At 38.1% G+C, this 19,374-nt stretch overlaps 1 protein-coding gene across 2 annotated transcripts in view; it reads left to right on the top strand.

Annotated features, from left to right (window-relative positions):
- The first annotated feature begins 528 nt into the window (after positions 1–528).
- Positions 529–19,374, top strand: part of man2a2 (mannosidase, alpha, class 2A, member 2) — a 28,906-nt gene continuing 10,060 nt past the window's right edge. The window contains exons 1-15 of one of the 2 annotated variants that reach the window (XM_079859344.1): positions 529–646; positions 2,069–2,877; positions 4,442–4,597; positions 5,678–5,935; positions 6,983–7,127; positions 9,166–9,337; positions 10,308–10,435; positions 10,545–10,718; positions 13,257–13,443; positions 14,351–14,528; positions 14,874–15,076; positions 18,480–18,662; positions 18,853–18,967; positions 19,052–19,119; positions 19,195–19,360. In XM_079859344.1, the coding sequence (XP_079715470.1) occupies positions 4,466–4,597; positions 5,678–5,935; positions 6,983–7,127; positions 9,166–9,337; positions 10,308–10,435; positions 10,545–10,718; positions 13,257–13,443; positions 14,351–14,528; positions 14,874–15,076; positions 18,480–18,662; positions 18,853–18,967; positions 19,052–19,119; positions 19,195–19,360 (2,109 nt within the window). In that variant the 5' untranslated portion in view covers positions 529–646; positions 2,069–2,877; positions 4,442–4,465. The remainder of the gene's footprint in view (positions 647–2,068; positions 2,878–4,441; positions 4,598–5,677; positions 5,936–6,982; positions 7,128–9,165; positions 9,338–10,307; positions 10,436–10,544; positions 10,719–13,256; positions 13,444–14,350; positions 14,529–14,873; positions 15,077–18,479; positions 18,663–18,852; positions 18,968–19,051; positions 19,120–19,194; positions 19,361–19,374) is intronic. The other variant, XM_079859343.1, reaches the window with a different exon arrangement.

The raw sequence follows: 19,374 nt of genomic DNA, 5'->3' as shown, positions 1-19,374 counted from the left end.
CATTAATATTCATGAGCCTCTGGAGCGCTGTAGGATTCGAAGCTCCGCCTCATTTTCTCGTCTTGACCATATAAGTCCAATAACATCCAACGATAGAGTTCAGTTGCACACTGATGATGAATAGGACAATAAAATTAAACATAGGCATACATTTCTGTTTTCTACTCTGCTGAGAGAATATTTTAATTTTCTACATTTCATTTTCTGTATTTAATTAGCTATCAATATGTGACAATTAATTATTACATAATTGCTAAAGCTCTCATCTATCTATCTATCTATCTATCTATCTATCTATCTATCTATCTATCTATCTATCTATCTATCTATCTATCTATCTATCTATCTATCTATCTATCTATCTATCTATAACACTAACTTTCAACTAACCCCGGTCTTCATATAATGATAAGGGAGTTATACAATTCATCATCTGAATTATATATTTATACCATTTACGCCTAACAGTAATCTAACCAATCAGAGGCCAGTGCGCCTCAGCCCTCAGAAAACTTCACTTCCCACAATGCTCCGCTCCATTCTCAAGCTCTTGCACAGGATCACAGACGTCTTTCAGAAGGAAATAACGGGGAAATATTTGATGTCCCGTGACTGCTTTCTCGTTTAAAATCCTCGCCACCAACAGGTAAGCCGTTTCAAAAAGCGTTAGAAGTGCATTGTAATGATTTTAAACGTTAGAAAGGTGTTTTCTGTAGCTTGATCGCGCGTTTGTGTTGAAGAATCGAGCAGAGGCAATGTATTTACATGCTGCACGCGAATACTACGCGATCTTCCCTGCGGATCTAGCTGATAAACTCTTATATATGCCTGATGTTGAGTGGGAATGTCAGTCAGAGGTGGACAGATCGGATCTAAAGCGTTAAACGAGTAACTTGCCTCCGTATGCAGATATAGGCTAAGGCTTGCAGGGGATATCAGTGGATCTGTCTATGGCAACAAGCTGGTTTAATGACGAGCTATGAGCTTAAATGGTCTGTCTGATATCAGTGCTGCTGATAACATTCCCACAGAATTATTTCAGGCATATTTCTAGGTATCTTAGTATGCAAATAATTCAATTTGAGACTTTCAGGGCAAGATCAAGCTGCTGTAGTTTTACATACATCCTCACTTATGTTTGCTTATCTTATATTGTAATGTATCTGTACATTTAAACATCTTTTTATTTTTTTATTTGAAAGCAGTCAGTGATTCTTTGAGACTCGAGGATGCACCAAATTTTTTAATTATATTATAAATCTACACTCTTTTCTCTGTTGCAGTGTTCACAATGTTTGACCAATATGGGATTTTTAATGACTGAACAGATGGTGTTGGATGACCAATATAAAGAAAACCATTTTACACAATATTCAATCAAAATGTTAAACAGACTTAATTATCAGCCAACTATATCAAATACCTGTCAATTTAATCAACCTGGCCGATATATCGGACTATCATTATCCTCAGTGAAGCTCCAATCAAATTTGCATGCTTTATTCAGATATTTGAATGCATGATATAAAGAATGGATGGATGACTATTAGTGATGCACCAATATATTATTATTTATTTCAAATGTTTTTACAGAAACCGAAGTTTTAATTTACCCGTGAACTGAAATTGAAATCGGAAATAAAGCTTCGGTAATTAATTTTGGGTAATTGCTGCTCAACGTGTTTTACATATTACAAATTTGACATATTTTAAATCTAGCATAATTTTTGGACACGTTGAAGTGCTTCTCCAGCGCATCATTGGAGAAACATTCATTAAAAAGTCACTGTTTTGGTCAAAGATTTAGGCCCTCCAAAACTTTATTTATATTATTAATTTTATCATTTAATATGATCTGTTTTCAAAATCTTTCTTGTATAATAATCAAGCAATTCTAAAAAAAAACAAATTAAAAAGTAATATAATGTAATAAATATTAATACTGACTATAGTCCCTACTTTTGCATTGGGAACAATGTGTTTATTAATTGTATTGATTGACTGCCATTGTTCAGATTTCCGCTTTAGCGGACGAGCATTAAACTACACTGTTCACTTGTTTTCACAGGTGCTCGGCTCTCCGCTTCTGAGACTTGCTGTGGAAATCTGAGCTTCAAAATAGAAAACATGGAAGAAAGACCTTCAAACCAGCCCTATTCATTAGTTTTCTAAAACTAGGTTTGCTATCTTCCATTAAGATTTAGTCTTCTCAGTTTTATGTAGCCATTCCTGGAACCTCTCCATTTTGGACATGGGATCGTTTGAGCCGTTTAGCGGTGCTGGAGGAAAGGCTTAATCCCAAGTCTTTCTGGAGAGCGCTAAGACACTGCCTGACTCGGAGCTGACAGGATTACCTTCATATTAGATTTGCGAGACAAAGGAGGAAGAACACCTGCTTGTTTTTACAGGCAAATCCAGGCCACGCTGCTCTGGGTTTGTCTTGAATCTTGTATGCGAGACGCCACCTTCCATTGTCAGATTTGGCACAATTCGTGCACTTTCCAGAATTGCTTCCTGTTGTAGGACTTTATAATCCCAAATCATTCAGAATCAAGGTCAGTCGTCCTTGAGTGCAGAAAAGGTACGTTGCTCGTGTTCGGCCGCAAAATATTAACACTATTGACTTTGTTGGATACATTATGGAGTTAAAAGGATAGTGGGCTAGCAGATCTGCATCATCAGTGTCCGAGAAGACCCATCAGCCAAGCTGGAAAGAGAGAAAAAAAGCTTAAGAAAGAGGGGGCGTTCTGAGGCAGGTCGTTCTTATTCCACTCTGGTCCTTTCTCTGCTTGGTGGAAACCTGCATTCGTTACGATGGATCCTCGACCGACTCAGACCGGAGCGACCAGTGCCGTGTGAAGGACTACACTCTACCCTGTGAGTGAGAACACACACACACACAAACGGGCATCACAAGGTGAAGAGGCTTGGGTGGTACTGATGTGCTGGTTGTGACATTATAAATTGGAAAATACTTTTTGGAAATCTCTTGAATTTTAATTAGGTTGTGCAGAGTTAAGTATTTGCTCATTTCCAAGTCAAAACTGACAACAGTACTTGGAAAAGTAATATTACAATTATAAATCCAAAAATCATTTAAACGCAGTGTTATGTTAGTATTATTTATATAATATTCAAGTATTTATGAATAATATTTTACTAATTGTATGTGCTTGTTGTAATTGTATATATTAAATATACGTTTATATGTAAAATATTTCTTTTATATATTTTAGTTTTAGAAATTTTAGAACTTCATCTTAAACATTTATTTATGTTAGTCGGCAAGGCACCATTTCTAATTTTGTTATTGCTATACTTAAGTTATGTGCCTAATATTTATATTTTATTTCATTTCAGCTTTATTTCAATAAACAAAAATTATTTGTAATAATTTTAGTTTGAATTTTAGTTAATAACAAGACTGTTTAATCAATATTAAGAACTGTATCTAATATATATAAATTAGTGCTGTCAAATCGAATAATCGTATCTAACAAGAATTTGTGTGTATATATTTTACTTATATATATGTGTTTGTAAATACATGTACACACACACACAAACACATATATATATATATAAACAAACTTTTATCTTAGATGCGATTAATCGATTTGACTGCACTAATATAAATATTACATTAAATATATTATATTAAATATATGTGTGTGTGTGTGTATACATATATGTATATGTGTGTGTGTGTATGTATATTGTGTTTTTTTTTTATGTGTATTACTATATATTCTTTTATCAACTTCATTTGAAGGGTTCTAATTTCTAATTTTCCGATGAATTTCATGAGTGGCCGCACATTTGTTTGCATTTAGTTTTGTAATTTCAGTCTAACGATGCGTTTCTGAGAGCAGAGCAGGAACGAACATTACCTAGTAACAAAATGAAAACTGCCCAAGAACTGGAGATGCTTCCTCAGTATTACATCCACCCCTGTCGGAAGCTGTTTGATAAAGTGCTGGGGACATGGCCTCACCGTAACGACATCTATATGCACACACACACATAGATAGGCTTTGCCGGAGGGACACTAGATCCCTGTCTGGGCTCCCACTGTTTAGAACCTGTGTTATTCTTTTCCCCCCCTCTTCCTTTCTGGGGTTTGAATGGTTGAGGACAAGGGGCACTTTGAAGGAGGCTGAAATTGGCTGTGGTTTGGTCACAGTTGACAGACTACTGCTGGGCTCCCACTGATCAGTGTCCCCCGTGTATATATACACACCGACCTCCCCTATCCCACGAGCCCCTGCTCTAGAATTTGGAGTGCAGAGGTGGACTTTAAACATCGCTGACAAATCCCATCACAGAGTTTTTTCCAGCAACACTGCACTTTTTCGCTTTTGGGACACACCGTCATCAGACCTGGTTGGTGCATGTTAAGATTCTCTTCTTTTGTCTCCGCTCCCCTTGACCTCGACATCAGCGTGAGTGAGATAAGCAGAGGAGGATGAAGCTGAAGAAGCAGGTGACCGTTTGTGGCGGGGCCATCTTCTGTGTGGCCGTCTTCTCTCTCTACCTGATGTTGGACCGCGTCCAGCACGATCCCGCCAGGAGACAGAACGCCGGGAACTTTCCGAGGGTGAGTCGGTGACTTCTTTATGAATTCCCTTTGTCCTTGATTACATTTTTTTTTTTTTTTTGCTGTGTTGGTCTGTTTGAATGGCTCCATTTGTCAAAGCCTTCGGTGTTTTGTTTTTTTTCAGCCTAGCAAGTGTAAAGCTAGTGATGTGACCAATTTGTTTCTGGCTCTGTCTGGAGCTAATTAACTACTAAATTAGCTACTGAATAACTCTCTGTGAGTGCTGGCTTTTTTTTCTCTATCACGAACCAAAGGCTTTTTTAAATGCAAAAAACCTAATTATTAGAAAAATGTGTTGGTGTTCTTCTAGAAATTGCATGCAGGATGACACATAGTTGATGGTGTGGGAATTAGCACATTTTATGTGCTTCATATCGGAAGCCTCGGGAAAAATAACGCACATTATGCAAATGCTGATATTGTTTGTATCCAAAGCCTGTAATAAATCTTTTTTTCAATTTGATTGTCAGTGAGCTTTGCACCAGCGAACACTTACAGCTGCTGTGACACTTGATAATAGTAATACTTGCTAAGGCAAGGGATTTAAACAAACTTCCAATCCTAAGTTTTATGTTAACATGTAACTCATCCCTCACTCTTTGTGCTACGGCTCTAAATGATCCCTCAAATCGTGCAATTTGTTGAGAAGAGGTGGGCTATTATTTTTCTAAGCTATCAGACTTGTGATCTGCCTGGGGGATGATAAAATGGCAGAAGAAATCCCATAAATTTCCCCCGAAGAATGGACCTGAGACATATCGAAGTACTAGAATATCATTTCTTTTGACTATTAGCCCTATCGGTTTTCGACCATAACATTACAAATAAATGATCTGGAATTATCATCATTATAAATTATCAGTGCATCCCTACTCAGAATCATGAGGACACTACTCAAGTTTTCTTTCGAAAATGTAACAGTTTCGTTTGTTTATGGTACTGTAGACGTGTTAGAGGTTAGCCACGCCAGTGCTGTGTGCCTTGGTGTGCCGTCCCCTCTAGAGCGCTCAGGTGAGTCGTGTGATGTTGTAGATTGTGGTGGTAGATAGATTACACCTCCATCCCTCTCCTTGTTTTCAGAGCCAGATTTCGGTGTTGCAGAACCGCATCGAGCAGCTGGAGCAGCTCTTGGAGGAGAACCATCAGATCATCAGCCACATCAAAGACTCTGTGCTGGAGCTCACAGATACGGGGGCCATCTCTCCCAGCGGGCATCTCCCGTTCCGGAGCGCCAATGGCTCCTGGGTGCTGCCCTTTGATGGCAGGCCCACCTTTCTCTCCGTCAAGCCACTGGATTGCCAGTTCGCACTGGGCCGCAGGAGCCAAACTGACCTGCAGGTGAGAATCGAAACAGCGTCTCAGTGGGTTTGAGTGTGTGTGTGTAAGGACTACAATTGAATGCAGTGTTATCTGGGAGCGGATTGCAGTACGTCTTTGGGATTCACTTGTGGTGGTTAGAGTAGTCAAAAAGTACCGACTTCGTTACCAAGATGATACTGAAATTTTCAAATTGTGACGCTTTGAGCGCTGTTGAGCGGAATCGTAAACGCCTCTGATTGGCCATTGTGTTCACGCGCTCATCGGATATGTCTGTGATTGGCCACGATGATCAACGCATGGGAGCGTTTGAGAGCACACGGAAGTGTTTGAACGTTTAAAAAAAATGGGAGCAGGAGTTTTGAAATCACAAGCATGTGTCTATTAGCGGACCACTCCTGCTTTCAAACGCTCCCGTGTGTATCTGTGTAAGTTTAGTACCGACTTTGTACCGAAGTCGGTACTTTTTGACAGTAATCAGAGTTTTGAGTCTGCAACTTTTGACTTTGTCTTCCTGCAGTTACTCATGTAATGACTAATAGAATAGTGATGACTTGTATTTCACAAGAATAGCAATAGTATTCTATTATGCTTGATTTGTCAAGGGGCTCCCACACACAATTTAAGTCAACATAATATCAAATGTGCTTTTTTTTTAATAACGGTAAAACTGTGAATATTTGAAATCAACCCAAACAACCCTTCATTGCTCAGCCCCCAATATGCATGAACACAATGCATGGATGCTTGTGAACAGGCACTTTTCGTCTCCGTTGGGTGCATTGTTATGCTTCAGGCATACTCACGCCTACTCTAAAATACAGTTCCTTTGTCATCTGTCAGTTATATCAAATTGCCATGAGATGTGGTATTTCTAAGGAAGTCAGTGCCATGTCCTGTTTTGTGGAAAATCGCTGAATGTAACATCTTTATCACATTTTTGTGTCTCCAAGTGGAGGTTCTGAGGCTTTTGTAAAGATGTTTAGAATGTTTAAATGGATCAAGACTTCAAGATGGATCAGTGGAATGACATTCAACACCATCTCTGTATTGATTGTTTGGCCATAGATGCTGGATGTATACTCCTTGCTAAACTTCGATAATGTGGACGGAGGTGTTTGGAAGCAAGGTTTTGAGATCACCTACGAGCCCAACGAGTGGGACGACGAGCCCCTGCAAGTGTTTGTGGTCCCTCATTCGCACAACGATCCAGGTAGGGATTGAAACTTCATTCACTCTAACCTCTTGTACTTAGGAATTTATGAAGTTTTCTTTTTTGAAGTTGAAGTTGATTCACTCTACACAGGCAAACCCGAGTCAAGCCTTTAGCTGTGTTTATATGTCAAGTTGTTGTCCTGTAATCGGATTTCTTGCTACATTCATAATGCATTGGTCTTAAGCGGAACTATAGTTTTGAGATTTCTGTTGGTGCAACTGGAACCAAAGCCTCAAGTTTCAAAACGGACACACAAGCACAATAAAAGTATCAAAAGTTTCACTAATTCACTAATAATGTTTATATCTTCCCTAGATTATCAGTTAACCTCCCACTGGAGAAGGTTTTCATTAAATTAACAAACAGAATTTCTCATTTAAAGCTATCATATGGCTTCAGAAGCACATGAGTTGTATGGACCTTTATGTAGCAATGCTCCAATCACATGGCTACTAATAAGTGATGTTTCGACTTGGACGAGCACATAACTTATTGATATTTTGATGCAAACCTACTTCACTTTCAGAGGTAGAGTATGAGAGTTATGAAGACTATGAACAGCTTGCAAAACTGTTATTTTTTATGTTCGCCAACAGCTACAGCAGACATGGCGAAATAATAATAACCCGGGTAATAAGTCTTTATTAAAAAAAAAATCTTGAGCAAATGATATTAACAGCAGCAGCTGTTCAGTCGCTTTCTCACAAGTGCATATAAAAACTAATATTAAAAAGTAATATTATCAACATCCTACATAATAAGGCAGGAAAGGCCATTATAAATACGATAATTCTATATTTAGATATTTTTATTAAATTGATAAATGTAAACAAATTATGAATGAAATTTGGTGTATACATTAAATGTATAATAACTATGTAGAATTAAGTTATATTATTTTTAATTATACCATTAATTATAATAATAATATTGCTAACTAATAATAAAATATACTATAATACACATCTGTCACATTAATTTTAACTACACCTATAGTTTGTATTTAATATCAATTTGATATTAACCGTATTTCCTTATAAACATGCATTATAGATTCTCATGTTCACCAAGGCTGCAATTAATTTGGTCAAAAATCATTAAAAACAGTAATATTGAGAAAAAAATGTCAGGATTCTTTGATGAATAGAAAGTTCAAAAGAACAGCATTTATTTGAAACAGAAAGCTTTTGTAGCATAACATGGTTTGGATAATATTTCACTGAAGGCAAAATATTGAAAAAACATTGCCTACTTTTTTGAAAGTTCAAGTTACTTTAATTTCTCTAAGCAACCTAAAAATGTTGTAAAGTTTTAATCTCGCCCATAAAGTTTTCACCCACAGTCCTTAAGTGGATGCAACATTTTTCATTTTACTTTTACTTGGTTGTTGATGCAGCATCCTCAGTCTAACAGCGAGCCATGTGTATCCGAAAGAGCCGTGCAGGTAAAGTGGGTCAATGCTGGGCTTGCGTTTTGCAGCGTAGGCACAATTTGTGAAGCACCTTATGAAAAACACAATGCGCATCACCCACAGGACAGATAAGTTTCCAAATCTGCTTGCGAAACCCCTGCAGTTGGCATTTTTTTGCAGCATTATGATTGAAAGAACTGTAGGGGTGAATCTAATACATTAAAGTCGGTGACCCGTTTCCCTGTTGTTTTATTGGTGTCTGTACCGTGTCACTGGTCTTTGTGGTGATGCGTGTTTAATGCAGATTGTGTAATACTGAAAGCGCTCCAATATGTTTCAGTCAGCTTTCCGCAGCTCTTCTGTTCTTCCTGAAGATCAGCAGTGCCTCTGAATTTTGAACAGACAGTGTTGTTTTGAACAGATTGTTCTTTGGAGAACAAAGTGCTGCCAAAAGGCTTTGCTTTTTCTAAACTTTTTAGTGTGTTTTATCAAAAGAACGTTTGTTTTTACTTTTTAGCACAGATTCTGTTGTCACTTCATTGTGTGGTGGCGACTACATCAGATCTGTATGCCTTCCTTGGATGATTTTAACTGTGATTTCATTCTGCACTTCTTTTGCGACAGGATGGATCAAAACATTTGACAAGTACTACTATGACCAGACCCAGCATATCTTCAACAACATGTTGGTGAAGCTGGCGGAAGATCCTCGTCGGAAGTTCATTTGGTCGGAAATATCATACTTCGCCAAATGGTGGGAAAGTGCGGATGTACAAAAACAAGAGGCAATGCGCAAGTGAGTAATTTTTATATCAGATAAACATTTGAAGCTAAAGGTCTAAGGTTGTCTTCATAATCTTGTATCAAAATGTAACACCTCTGAAATTCTGACTTCTGAAAGTGACTTTTTTTTTTTTTTAATACATTTAATGGCTGCTGAAAATTCAGCTTTTCCATCACAGGAATAAATTGCATTTTAAAATATATTCAAATAGAAAACAGTTTTTTAAAAAATGTAATAATATTTATTAGGGCTGTCAAACGATTAATCGCGATTAATCGCATCCAAAATAAAAGTTTGTGTTTACATAATATATGTGTGTATGGAGTATAATTATTTTCTATATATAAATACACACACATGCATATATATTTAAGAAAAATGTGTTATTTATATATAAAATATTTATATATAATATAAATTATATATAATATAAATATATATACACAGTATATACATGCAAATATTTCTTAAATATATACATGCATGTGTGTGTATTTATATATAGAAAATAATTATACACCGTACACACACATATATTATGTAAAAACAAACTTTTATTTTGGATGCGATTAATCGCGATTAATCATTTGACAGCCCTAATATATATTTTTACTGCATTTTCTGATTAAATAAATTCAGCCTTGGTGAGCATAAAATACTTAAAAAAAAAAAAAAAAAAATTTTTTTTTAAAATGCAACCCCAAAATTTTGAACGGTAGCGAACCTGTCATAAACAGACCATTTTTCAGTTCAACCAATCCAATCAGTGCTCTTGTTCACACTGTTGTGTTTTGATTCAGTCCCACGTGCCCATTCTTGATCAGTTCATCTTCTTAACTCGGTAATCTGCTGAAGGTTAATTAGTCCATATCCTGGTACAAGTGAGATGCTCCTTATATAGCCTGATCTAATATTGTGGATTTCCTCACCTCGTCTTGCGATCTGTGTTTTAAGAATCCTCTTTAAACCCGTTTTCTTTCAGGCTGATCCTCGGCGGACAGCTTGAGATGGTGACAGGAGGCTGGGTCATGACGGATGAAGCCAACGCACACTATTTCGCCATGATCGATCAGCTCATTGAAGGCCATCAGTGGCTGGAGAGAAATCTGGGTATGATTATTTTGTGGGGTGGTGTGGCTTAGTGGTTGCCATATTTGCATTTGCTCTAGATATGGGAGATGCAGTAAAAATGGAATATTTAATCGGTGTGTTACTGCAGGTGTGACCCCTCGCTCAGGCTGGGCCATTGATCCATTCGGGCACAGCGCCACGATGCCTTTCCTACTGAAACGGGCGAACATAACCAGCATGCTGATCCAGAGGGTCCATTACTCCATCAAAAAGCACTTTGCTGCCACTCGGAGCCTTGAGTTCATGTGGAGGCAGGCCTGGGGTAAATGACTAAAAATATAAAAACATGCGTTCACAATTAAATCCACACAGTTTAAAATTAGTACAGATAAAATGCATGAAGTTACCTCATTAGCAGTGTTATTTTAGTATAATTTATATACTGTAATTTATGAATATTTTTATTTTCAGGTTCTATTTACATGTTAGTTTATTGTAGTAATTGCAGTTTTAGTCATTTTAGTACTTCAACTTTTTGCCAAGGCTATATTTTTAGCTTTATTTCAATTAACAAAAACAATTGTAATAGTTTTAGTTAACAACAACAACCTAGTTGTGCTTGATCATTGGCACTTTTATGCTACAGACATGAACGATACTTCAAATAATCCTTAGATTCTCTTTGAATGGACCAAAGCCATATCTGGAGAGCGGAATATCATAGAGACTTTGGGGATGTGCTCTTGACCTGGGCCAATTAGCTGCTTAGTAATGCCCTAGAAACCGTATAGCAATAGCAACACCTTAGCAACTACCCAAGCATTTGCATGAGCAAGTGTAACGGAGGCCAGCTAGTAAAAAGCTGTGTGTGTAAACCTCACTCCTCACTCAAGAGGCACACTCACAAGTGTCCTTGTTAGCGCGCCCGCCTCCCTTGCCAGAGACGGCGGTTCGAATCTCGCTCGGAGTGAGTAGAGTAGGATCGGTTATATTTGGTGCCGTGACCTGGATGGGAGGTGCAGGGGCGTGAGTGTATTTGGAGGCCAGTTAGTAAAGAGCTGTGCAGGTAATCTAGTTAATAACTATAATAGATCAGAATATAGAATTTGAAATCATTATCTACATCAGGGGTGGGGAACGTCCGGCCCCCGGGCCGTAACCGGCCCGCAAAACAGTTTGATGCGGCCCGCGAGTCAATTCCTCCCAAAAAAAAACCTTCAGAAACAAAAATCTCAGCAATTACTTTTCCTGTGATAGAAAACACAAAATAGGCAAAGTGGCAAGCACGAGTCCACGAGCCGTGAGAGCAGGGCTAGGCCAGTAGCGCGAGAGTTAATGAGTCACCTGCGCGCCGCATCGGTTTCAAGTTTCTCACGGATGAGCTTCGGAGGCGCGCGCGCCGTACCGGTTTCAAGTTTCTCACGGATGAGCTTCGGAGGCGCGCGCGCCGTACCGGTTTCAAGTTTCTCACTGATCAGCTTCGGGGCGCATAAAAGGATCGGAACGAAGACAGCGGAGGACCAGGCATGGACTTTACTGTGTGTGCGTGTGTTGCGTGTGCGTGTGTGTGGTAGTCGTCCACGAGGGGCTGCTGCTTTTACTTTCGTTTTGTCATTTGCGTATTAAAGTGGAATGAGTGGCCGACAGCAAGTGGAATGAGTGGCCGACAGCAAGTGGAATGAGTGGACGACTAAAACAATTATTTTAACTATAAGCAACCCAATTTGTCTAGATCTGTATTATTTCCTTTGTATAATGAGCTTAAATATTGCTGCGCAGTTGTGTGATTTAGTCTGCTTGATTAACATTATTACAATGTATTCCTATTTAACTCTATGTAGCCTATACATATATATAAGGTCCTCGAGTCGAATGTGTTAGAATATTTCACCAGCATTAGCCTTTTCACAGTTTGTATCACTCCGCTTGTCTGTGTTTGCGCAACTTGCATCATTAAGCCAGTAGGTGGTGACAAGTGACTGTCTTTATGAGTGAACAATTGAAATTTAATTGAACTGATTTAATAGTGCCAAAAACATTGATTAACTCAAGAAAGAAACAAGTTTCTGAAACCAATCTTTAATGCTAAAAAGTTTACATCTATGCAAAATAACCCTTGAAAGATTTCTCATTTAAGGCCATTCCTGTTTGGAATATGTGATTGTGTATTGTCAACCATAAAGCAGAAACATTTTGCATTTCCATTTTGTAGTGTGGATCATTCATTTCAACATTTATCCTCATTCTCATGTTTAAGAATCTGTTATCTTGACAAATAACTTATGCTACTGCCCACTGACATGCTTTTAAAGCTATTGTTATCAAAAAATGTTGGCCTTCAAACACCTTAAAATGCACATATGTAGGTCAGAGAAATCCAAATTTTCTCGGGGGAGCGTGCCCCCGAACCCCCCTAACTACCTCACATTTGAATGCGCGTGTCTGTGAATATGGGCTGGTGTGGCTACAGTGCCAGGACTGAATTTTTTAACCAGTCTGCATATAGGCCTAAAATATACATTATTCTCTGTATCGAATCATGTTATCTTGTTACCCACCCCCAGCCCCTGATGTTTCTGGCTCAGCCCCTGATGTTTTTAAAACCTAGAAACACCCCTGCTCATTACAATGGCCCTTAAAGAATGTTAAAAAATTGTAAATGGCCCTTGATAGGAAAAAGGTTCCCCACCCCTGATCTACATGTTGGAAATGCTTTAAATGTCTAATGAAGTTTTAGGAAAACACAAACCCTTAGCAGCCATTTTTGAAAGCTTTGCCAACGAGTCTTGCCAATGCCAGCCCATCTCAGTAGCTTAGAGACCTACACATCTGTGCTTAATTATAATTTTTTTATCTACAGATATTGAATCGAGCACAGACATGTTCTGCCACATGATGCCGTTTTACAGCTACGACGTGCCTCACACGTGTGGCCCGGACCCGAAGATTTGCTGCCAGTTTGATTTCAAGAGGCTGCCGGGAAGCCGAGTCAACTGCCCCTGGAAGGTGCCGCCCCGAGCAATCTCAGATGCCAACGTGGCAGAGAGGTGAGGCAGGCTGTAGGGCTGATTAACACGAAACCAGGAGATTAATGTGATTCGGGTCGTTTAGCCAAAGAATGAATGTAGGTTAATTTCCTGTGTTAGCCAACAAAATTCATTTGTCCATCACCCAGCTGACGCCAGCTGTATTTATATGGGTTGTGCTTGAACTGGGCTCAAACCCAAATCCACCACTCTCTCTCTCTTTAGCTCCATAGAAGAAAACCCGGATATTAACAAGCTTGTAGCAATTAATTTGCACCTGTCCTTACACTTCAGAGGTCTTTGAGGTTTACTGGAATAGGCAGAGGGTTTTATGAGGACACTTTTAGCTTCATGAGTCATTTCCTCCCAAATGTCAATAAATTATTAAAATGAATACTTTAAAACTTTAATAAAACGATTAATTTTATTTTAAATTGATATCTTGTATTTATACAAATGTATTAAATGAACACAATTAATTATGCCCCCTACATAAGTATATAGTCATGTATTTAAAAGAAAAAAATATAAGGGTATATATTAGGGGTGACCCCGAATAGTCGAAGATTCGATTCTTCGATAGGAGGACTACCAGGATTTAGCATCAGGAAAACCATGATCGCACTTCTGCCGGCCAACGTTAACAAGTTGGTTTTCCTCGGGACATTCCAAAACGCTTAACGTGAAAAAAGCTTTTAAAACGCTTTTAAAACTTTAAAGGGCACTTTGTCCCTTTTGATCAATTTAATGCATCCATGCTGAATAAAAGTATACATTTCTTTATTTAAAAATCTGCTGAGCCCAAACTTGTTATTGATTTAAGTCTATTTAATGCTGAAATTGTTTTAATCGATTGGCAGCTTTAATAAAACATAAAAAAAAAAACAATCCAGTGGATTTACTTTATACTTGACATTTTCTGTTTCAGAGCTGGGGTTCTGCTTGATCAATACCGTAAAAAATCCAAGCTGTTCCGCAGTAAAGTGTTGCTGGTTCCTCTGGGGGACGACTTCCGCTACGACAAAGCAGTAGAGTGGGACCAGCAGTACTTCAACTACCAGAAACTGTTTGATTACATGAACTCCCACCCAGAAATGCATGTGAAGGTTTGTTTACAGATAAACATGTAGGCTCTGACCTGTCTATCGATACAAAGCTACAATAACTGCCTGCATGTTTGTCAGGAGGATTCTTTGGTCAGGTCTGGACCTTTTGCTGCAATGTCAAAAAAAAAAAAAAATATATATATATATATATATATATATATATATATATTTTTTTTTTTTTTAACCAACACAGCTCTTTTACCTCTGCGCTGATGTACAACTAGGAATAATTTAAATGAATAATTTAACTTGTTTGTGAGTGAAGAAAAGAGTGAAGATGGTTTTGATTTAGGAAAATGCAGAATTAATTGGAATTGCCCTATAAGCAAATCTCTGTGTTCTCAGGCCCAGTTTGCAACGCTGACAGACTACTTTAATGCGGTGTACAAGGCTAATGGAGTTTCCCAGGGGAGGAGACCACCCGATTACCCTGTGCTGAGTGGAGACTTCTTCGCCTATGCGGATAGAGAGGACCATTACTGGAGTGGATACTACACCTCACGTCCCTTCTACAAAAACCTGGACCGTGTGCTAGAGTCTCACCTACGGTTAGTCAGAGAAACATCCAACTTATGTCTAATATTTCACTTTTAATAGATGAAAAGAAATTGATTTAGCCAGGGATGTGTGCTATATTGGTATTATAGTTAGTAGCTTATATACACTCACCAGAAACTTTAATAGGTTCACCTTGCTAGTACTGGGTTGCACCCCTTGTGCCTTCAGAACTGCCTTAATTCTTCATGGCATAGATTCAACAAGGTACTGGAATTATTTCTCAGAGATTTTGCTCCAAATTGACATGATAGCATCACATAGTTGTTGCACATCCATGATGCGAATTTCCCATTTAACCACATCCCAAATGTGCTCTATTGGATTGAGATCTGGTGACTGTGAAGGCCATTTGAGTTTAGCAGTGGTGGAGGAAGTACTGAATCTCAGTACTTAAGTACAAATAACCAGAGACATATTTACTTTAGTAAAAGTAAAAGTACCACAATGAAAACCCTACTTAAGTAAAAAGTACCTGATTTTAAATGTACTTTAAGTATTAAAAGTAAAAGTACTTTCATAACAATTTATTCTCTTAATGTCTATATTCTAATAATTAGGGCTGTAACAATATGCAATATGAAACCGAAATCGCGACACTCGGATCCACGAACCTGTGTCGCGGTGTGAGTGTGAGAAGGCAGAATCGCGACACTCCCCTTATTTGAAGTTAACATTATACAATATGTAGACCTGGATAAATTCTTTAAAATTGGGCAATCCCAGCGTTATGGTCGTGACAATTGCAGTAAAAACTTGAAATGTAAATTCTCAAATACCAATTGAAACTGTTTATATATCCATACTCCCTTAATAAAGAAGTCCAGACATTAGAAAAATACTAGTCTACAGACACATGCATTTTATATTTTAATATGAGAGAAATATAAATCCGTAACGGACGTGACACAAAAAAAATCTTTAACTTTTAGGTGGCAAAATATTTTTTAGTAATTCTGTGAATTTCACTGCGCAAACCAAAAGTAATACCCACCGGATGAAGAACATATCACAGAACATATCATATTCATTTTATTTTTTGTGTTCACATTTATGAGGAAAAAACAATGTTACGGACGTGTCAGTTCTCCGTTACGCACGTGAGCGCTCTGAAAGCGGCACTAAAATACTGCTTTAAAACGTTCACAGAGACCTCAAAAGCCCTTCTTTAAAGTGAATTTCGTTTCGTATTAATTGTATCTTAATTTTAATCAATATTTCATTCATGTTTCATGGATTTAATAAATAAGTAAATATAGCAGAAAATAGATCAGGACACGGAGGCGCGGGCGCGTGAACTGGTGAAACTCATGAACCGAAACTCAGGTCTGTACTTGCCTCACAGACCTGAGATGTATGTATATATATAGAAAACTTGAAATGTGTACTTTTAAACAGAACAATTCAAAACGAAAGAAAACAGACTGTTTTCTGCATGTAATCTGTATGAAATGTGCATTTCTCTCTGGCGCGTTCACTGCAAAGATCGCGCGTCAGCATCAATTAAAATGTCTCCTTGTTATATTTTACATATTCATAATCATTACTTTTGCCGGTTCTTTGTGACAGTTTTATTGGCAGCGCCACAGTTGCATGTTACATGAACGCGTCAGCACCGAAAACATGGAGATTTTTTTCAATCCCTGTTTTGGCAAGGGGAAAAACTGATCAGAAAATGTAACGAAACGTTGTAGAAATGTAGTGGAGTAGAAAGTATAATAATTGCTGCAAAAAGTAACGAAGTAAAAGTCAAAAGTATGCACTATTGATTCTACTTAAGTAAAGTACAGATACGTGAAAAATGTACTTAAGTAAAGTAACTAAGTATTTTTACTTCGTTACATTCCACCACTGGAGTTTAGTGAACTCATTGTCATATGCAAGAAACCAGTTTGAGATGATTTGAGCTTTGTGAAATGGGCCTGCTATCCTGCTGGAAGTAGCCATCAGAAGATGATGCACTGTGGTCATAAAGGGATTGACATGTTCAGCAACAACAATACTCAGGTAGGCTGTGGCGTTTACACAATGCACACTTGGTATTAAGGGGCAATAGAAAATAGAAAAATAGAAAAAGAATAGAAAAAGAAAATAACCCCCACACCATTACACAACCAGCAGCCTGAACCACTGATACACGGCAGGATGAATCCATGCTTTCATGCTGTTCACGCCAAATTCTGACCCTACCATCTGAACGTCTCGAAAGAATCGAGATTCATCAGACCAGACAATCCTCTATTGCCCAATTTTGATGAGCCTGTGGGAATTGTTGGCTCAGTTTCCTTTTCTTAGCTGACAGGAGTGTCACCCGGTGTGGTTTTTTTGGCTGATATTTATTTGTTCATGCTCATTTCCCAATTTTTACATTGCAATGTACATTACATTTGCCATCATCTAGCGTTCAGTTAAAGTTCATCAATCTATTAAAAACACTAATGATTTTATTACTCTGTTAAATGTAATCTTTAGCAAATCGTAGATTAATATCTTTTTAACTGTACATTATAATATTGTGATGCCTAAATTCACTTGTAGCATTTAAAATGATTATATTAGTTTTTAGTGTTTTATTTTAAAATGTTCATTTAAAAGCATTGATTAAAAAAATAGTCTTCTAAAGCCACTTATTAATCATTAAACACTAATAATTTAACAACCCTGTAATCTGAAAATATAAAAATGAAAATCCATTTTTTATAGTTTACATGGCTTTGATGCCTAAATTAACTTGTAGCATTTAAAATCATTTGATTGTAGTTTTAGTGTTTTATTTAAAAGTATTAATTATTAATAGCAGCTATTTATTGGTTTTTGGCTATAACATATAAAAATGTAATTTTAATCAGTGCATAGTGCACAGCGTTTAGTTAATTTTCACAGAAATCAAACTACAAATGGTTCATTTATAACTGTCTCTGCAAATTAAGCTGGGATTGAAGAGCATTTTATGCACAAAGCTGTTATTTAACACATTGTTAACAATTCAACAAGTAGCTTTCAGTCAAACATTTTTGCTAACAAGGTTTTGTGGAAGCCTTTTAATTTTTAATTGGCAACACATTTAAATTTGCACCGACAAACTGCCATCGGGGTATCTGAATTTAATCCATTATTTTAGCAACTTTGGAAAGTGTCTGTTTTTATTTGCCAGAGATTCAATTATGTTTTGAATAATGGCCTGTTCTCTGCGGTATTACGGGGGAATAATTAAAATAGTGATTCTCCACGTGGGTGAACGTTTTTCTCCTAAATTAAGCACGAGGCATTGCCTAATTACTGTTATAACTCGTTTTTTTTAAATTCTATTATCATTGGTTTTTCTGCTTGTCTAGTCTTGCTGCTTTTGAAAACTGAATGTTTGTTTGGTTTTGTGTTTGTCTTCTTTTCTTGTAGAGGGGCAGAAATTCTCTACAGTTTGGCGGTGGCTCACGCGAGACGTGCGGGCATGGAAGGGCGTTACCCCATTTCAGATTACTCCCTCCTGACCGATGCCAGGCGCAACATAGGGCTGTTCCAGCATCATGATGCCATCACGGGCACTGCCAAAGAGGCTGTTGTCATCGACTATGGAAACAGGTCTCTGGATAAAAGCTTGCAGATTTGATCCTTATTAACTAATTGAGGATGTTAGGAGATCGAAGGAAGTCTCTCAGGGTGATATTTGTGAAATATCATCTTTGATGGGCCATTTTCAGGATTGGATTGACAGGATTGAATCCTTTTGATTTGTAAGCGGTTCTTGATTCGTTTATTTCCCCCCCTGCAGGCTATTGCGTTCTCTGGTCGGTCTGAAACGAGTAATCATGAATGCTGCACACTTCCTGGTAACAAAGAATAAAGACATTTACCGCTTCTACCAGACGGAGCCTTTCTTAGAGACGGTGAGGAGCAGGGTTGGTTTTTCTAAATCAGCCAGTGTGCTTAAGAGTCTGACCTTTGACCTCTGTGCATCCATGTGACTGTAGGACGATAGACGCGCCACACAGGATTCTCTCCCGCAGCGCACACTTATCGAGCTGGAATCTTCTCCCAGGTGAGATGCGTCATCCACAGATCTTGAATGCCTCAAATGCGGTCATGTGATTTTCATCATCTTCCTCTTCCTCAGGTATCTAGTGCTGTTTAACCCTGTCGAGCAGGAGCGTCTGTGTGTGGTCACCGTTCTGGTGAATTCGGCGAGAGTGAGGGTGCTCACAGAAGACGGGCAAACGTTACCGGTTCAACTCAGCGCGCAGTGGATGTCCGCCGTTGAGATGAGTGGGGAGGTTTACCAGGTGTGTCCAATTGT

The sequence above is a fragment of the Squalius cephalus genome (assembly GCF_949319135.1).
Source record: "Squalius cephalus genome assembly, chromosome: 23".
Taxonomy (NCBI): Eukaryota; Metazoa; Chordata; class Actinopteri; order Cypriniformes; family Leuciscidae; genus Squalius; species Squalius cephalus.
The sequence above is the reverse complement of the archived record's forward strand: the minus strand, read 5'-3'. Positions and strand labels throughout refer to the sequence as shown.